This window comes from Lolium rigidum, chromosome 2 (assembly GCF_022539505.1).
Source record: "Lolium rigidum isolate FL_2022 chromosome 2, APGP_CSIRO_Lrig_0.1, whole genome shotgun sequence".
NCBI lineage: Eukaryota > Viridiplantae > Streptophyta > Magnoliopsida > Poales > Poaceae > Lolium > Lolium rigidum.
In genome coordinates this window covers 273,384,663-273,389,863 of record NC_061509.1, presented here as the reverse complement: position 1 = coordinate 273,389,863, position 5,201 = coordinate 273,384,663, and the positions used below count along the sequence as shown (strand labels likewise).

Sequence of the window (5,201 nt, the reverse complement as noted above, 5' to 3'; positions counted from 1 at the left end):
TCACCACTCATGATTGGCTCATGATCCAAGGCGAGAATCAGTTTGGAAAACACCAACTTCTCTGTCTTTTTCGGCCTAGATGTAAACTGTTGTAAATGTTGATTTTGGACACTGTTTTGAGCCAGGTTTTTCCAGTGACCTCGAGTTCCTTGTGCGAACCAAATACAGCAGGAAAGACATGTGGTATAGTAACATTCTCATGAATGGGAGATGGAGGTAGTGATCCAAAAGTTAACACCAAAGAATTTTGTTTTACATTTGCATTGTTATTACTTCCACCTACTCCCTGGTTTGCTCCAAGATTCATAGTTTGCTCAACCTCCATATGCATAACATCATCTCTATTATTACCATTGTTGTTATCATCTCCATTTCCACCATTTCCGCCATTCCCATCATCATTACCATCATTATCTTGAGGCCCTTCAGCCATATCCATCTCACCTTGTGAATTGTTATTTTCCACTTCAAAGCCAAGGCGAAAGAAACCTCTAGAAATATACACATCGAAGTCTCCGGAATAAGTGATGCATCCATACACCCAATCCTTAACCTTAGTACCTTGGTCTTCCTTGTGAATGCCATATCCACCTCCATTGTCTTCCCAAAAAGTGATCCTAGAGCCCAAAGTGCAATATAGTCATTTCTCACATCCGATGGAATCCCTGTGACTCTAACCCAAACCTCTGGCAACATAAAAGTAGGTTCCTCCATAGCTGACCATTCATCAAATTCCATATCTGTTGTCCGATTGGACACAGGGTAAGTCTTGAACTTTTTCATTCGTTGAACTTCATTTTTACTAGGAAATTTCACCTTGTACACATTATTATGAAAATGTGTAACCTCCCATTGGAAGTTTTCTGAGGGCACAATCCACTTCAAATGTTCTATAATCTCAGAGACAGTCATAGCTTCTCCCTGTATCGTCACTTTAGCTAGCTTGGCATTCTCTACCTTTGGCTTATATGTACCTCGGAACGGCACCTCAAAGAACATCATCGCTTCATTGGCATACCCATACATGGCCACCGTGGGTTTTGGGGCATGTAACAGATGACAAGCTGTAGTAGCATGATTCACAGATTCACAAATGTCACACATTGGTACAGTACAGTCATCAATATAGTGGCCTGGTTGTTTACATCTAAAACAAGAATCAGTTTTCTTCTTTTTAGCCAAGGCCGCTCCATCGTCCGCCCCTCCAGTACCTGTTTGCCCTGTACCAGGTTGTATTACTGATGAAGTCACCGGAGCAGACGCGGCTTGCGTGATGTTTGGAGCGCTAGAGATCGGTGCAGTCTCCTCTGCCGTTGCAGCACCCGCATTCTTCGATGCCGCAGTCACCGCCGCTACCACTGCTTGAACAGTCTGCTGGAGAAGTTCCTGATCAATGCCCCCCTCACGACGACCACCTTCCGCATCCCCAGCAAAGGCGTTCCGGGATGGCACAGCTCTGTAAACCCCTGTACGGTTGCGTTGTCGATATCCACTGCTGTGGGTGCTGGTTATACCCCCTGCGATCATTGTATCCATAATCGGATCCACGATGGAAAGGACCAAAACCTCCATTACCAAAACCCCCTGCCATCCCATGCGCAGCACCTTCAGCATTAGAGTGAAAACGGTCTCCACCATGATCATCCCATGTTGCAGATCCACTAGATTCACCCTGTACGAAATTTCGTTTGCCTCGGGAACGAGTTCTCGTCCAGCATACCTTCCTCCTCCGCGGCCATTGCCGATGCCACGGTACGCGACGGCCGCGCCCATCACCACCTCGTCTGGAGCACGGCCGAACCCCGATTCATCGATGTCGCCCTTTCCTCGGTAGAGATTAGGGTTTTGCGACGCCGGGTGTATCCGAGAAGATTTACGAAGGCCCGTCCAGCGACAAGGTTAGGTGTAGGAATCGAAACAGCCTGCGATCTCCGAAAATTCCACATGCGATCACGTCTGGTTTTTGGGCTTAGCTCAGCAGCTAGGGGCCCACGTTGACTTGTCTTCTTAGGCCCGTCAGCCCGTTCTTTTGAAATCTTTGAGGTGACGCGGATCTGGGCATCCCCAGATCCGGTGATCACCGGCGACTTACTCTTTCGGCAGACCATAGTCCAACCCCCCGCCCCATCATCAGGGAACGAAGATGGTGGAAATATGGGCAAATTTAAATGTTTCAGCAGAGTTTTATTCTTGTCTTTGTATGACACAAACAAGTCCTCACGGTGATCATCTCCCGGCGATGCCAACGCGAGCGCCGCCTCTTTCTGCAAGAGCTGGCGACGAAGCCGACGTGCCGCCCTTTGCGACACACCAGCTGCCTCCGGCAAATCTCTCCCACTTACCGGTGTTGGCGATCGACACACATACCTGATGGGCAAAGGTGAGATCGCCGACGATCCACTACCGACGTCGCCTTCGAATTCCTCGTCAGACGAGTCAGCGATGGCCCAGAACTTACCTTTACACGTCGGCGCCAGAGCACTGACCCCGCCGCCGGCCACCGGAGCCGAGCCGGTAGGGTCGCCCACCGCATCGCCCTCCGAGTCGCCCTCTCCTCCTCTAACGGTCATTTTAGGTATATTTTCATTGTAAGCCATAGCAAATAGTTCACATGTTTAGCGCCCGCAAGAGCCCACAACCTAGCCTCATTTCTAATCTTCTCGAAGATCACCGTCGGGGCGCATGCTTGTTCTTGAAAACTCTAGCATTCCTCTCATTCCGAAAGTTTTTTATGAGCCGACGCAAACGGACCGATTTGAACAGTTTTTATTATCTAAAATGGGGTGACTGGTTAGATATGATCTGATCGATTAACCAATAAAGGTTCTCCCAAATACCAATATCTATTGCTGTCATGGCGGCTTCTTCAACTATGGAAAACCTGAATATCCCGGACGCATAATGACATGCTAAACTAGGAGCCAAAAAGATGCAAAGCAGAATATTCGCCTCCCAGCGCGCGCGCGCTCTCTCTATTTATAGCCGCTCCTCGCCGTCCAGCCCACCCCCAACAAACTCCCAACGACACAGACCACCATGCCCGGCACCGGCGGCGAGGAGGCGCTGAGGCAGCAGTACGTCCTCGGCGAGGAGATCGGTAGCGGCCGGTTCGGGGTCGTCCGCCGCTGCTACTCCGCCGCCACGGGGGAGTCCCTCGCCGTCAAGTCCACGCCCAAGGCGCCGCTCCGGGACAAGTCCGACCCGCTCGACCTGGCCCTGGCCGAGCAGGAGCCCAAGGTGCACCTCCTGGCCTCGGCGCCGCCCTGCAGCCCGCACGTGGTCGCGCTTCACGCCGCCTTCGAGGACGCGCACGCCGTCCACCTCGTCATCGACCTCTGCGACGGCGGTGACCTCTTCTCCCTCGTCTCCGCCCGCGGCCGCCTCCCCGAGCGCGAGGCGGCCGGGATCGCCGCCCAGCTCGCCTCCGCGCTCGCGGCCTGCCACCGCCGCGGGGTCGCGCACCGGGACGTCAAGCCCGACAACCTCCTCTTCGACGCCGCCACGGGCGCGCTCAAGCTCGGCGACTTCGGCTCCGCGGAGTGGTTCGGGGACGGGCGGGCCATGTCGGGGCTGGTGGGCACGCCCTACTACGTGGCCCCCGAGGTGGTCGCCGGGAGGGAGTACGGCGAGAAGGTGGACGTGTGGAGCGCCGGGGTGGTGCTCTACATGATGCTCTCCGGGACCGTGCCCTTCTACGGCGCCACCGCGGCCGAGATCTTCGCCGCCGTGCTCCGCGGCACCCTACGCTTCCCGCCGCGCGCGTTCGCGAACGTCTCGCCTGAGGCCAAGGACCTCGTGCGCCGCATGCTCTGCAGGGACGTCTCCCGGAGGCTCTCCGCCGAGCAGGTCCTCAGGCATCCATGGATTGTGAGCCGTGGGGGCAATGCGGTGGCGGACTGAAGCCGATCGACATGTTTCATGCGCTCCCTCCACCAGTAGATAGATCTTCTCTTCAGAGACGACGACTCTTTCGCTGTCAACTTCCTCCCTGTTTTGAATTGGGGATGGATAGATCAGTGGTGCTAGCTCCGTGATCCTCTAGATTTGTTTCTCGTGAGGCTGGAATCACAGCAGCTTTCACCTGAGCCTGTTGTTCATGTCAGTCCTTGTTCAGTTCTATCTGAAGAAGTGTGAGGGTTTGTAGCAAAAGTAGACAGACTTTGTTCAGATGAAAATGGAACAAAGAATCTGAATGTTTTTGTACAATTCACTGATGTTGTTTCTTCCTCTCTACTTGGCACCAATTTGCAATTTTCTGTGCTTGGGGGGTACCCTATCAGATCGTTAGCTAGTGATTCAAAGTCCTCTTCAAGTCTAATTGCTGGAGTGGTGCAACTTTCTACCCAAGTCCGATCATCATGTTTGTTCTGAATGACTAGTTCCTTCTAAAGTAGAGTCAATAGCATAAAACCACCACTTTGATGGTGAAATTTACCAAACACCACCACTTTATGTTTGGAGAACAAAAAACCACCACATTTTGCGAGGTTTTTTTGCGGAGCGCGCTAAACACAAGCTAAACGCGAATTGACAGGAAATCTGACAGGTGGGGGCCATCTTACAGGGGCTAACTTGCTGATGTGGACTATGCCCCACTTGTCAGCCGAATTAAAAAAATAAAAATAGCCTTTATCCTCAATCTCTCCGCGTTGACCACTACTACGAGTGCCACCCCCTGCTCGACTTGTGCGCGACCGCCGTCGAAAGCCGCCGCCGCAGAGCTGCACGCCCCGCTCCTCAACTGCCCAGCCACATGGCCGCCGCACTCCGGCAACGCAAGCACTCCGGCAAAGACCGCGAGGAGCGCAGGACAGCGCCGCCGGCTGCCAAGGCGCGGTAGTCCGATGACCTCCCCTAGACTCGCGGGACGGAGGCGGAGGCGGCGGGCAGGCTCGGCCTGGCGGGACGGAGGGCGGGCGCAGCGAGGCCGCGGCGAGCAGGGTTCGGCCGAGCACGGCGGCCGCGGGCGGGCACGGCGCCGTCGCGGCGGAGTGCCGCGGCGAGAAGGCTCGGCCGGGCACGGCCGGGCGCGGGCGGGCTCGGCGGCTGCAATGCCGGAGGGGTCCCCACGCTGCTGGTCTTCGAACCACCGAGGGAGCACGGGACGGAGGCGCGCCGGCGAGCTGCTGTAGGCAGCGGAGCTTGCGCGGTATGCTCGACCCACCGAGGGAGCACGGGACGGCGGCGTGGCTGGTGGCCGG

The 5,201-nt window shown here is 55.0% G+C and overlaps 1 protein-coding gene across 1 annotated transcript; it reads left to right on the top strand.

Moving 5' to 3' along the window:
- Positions 1 to 3,036: 3,036 nt before the first annotated feature.
- Positions 3,037 to 3,907, top strand: LOC124690949 (phosphoenolpyruvate carboxylase kinase 2-like). Its single transcript, XM_047224261.1, has one exon. The coding sequence runs from the start codon at positions 3,037 to 3,039 to the stop codon at positions 3,898 to 3,900; it is 864 nt and encodes a 287-aa protein (XP_047080217.1). The 3' UTR covers positions 3,901 to 3,907.
- Positions 3,908 to 5,201: the final 1,294 nt, after the last annotated feature.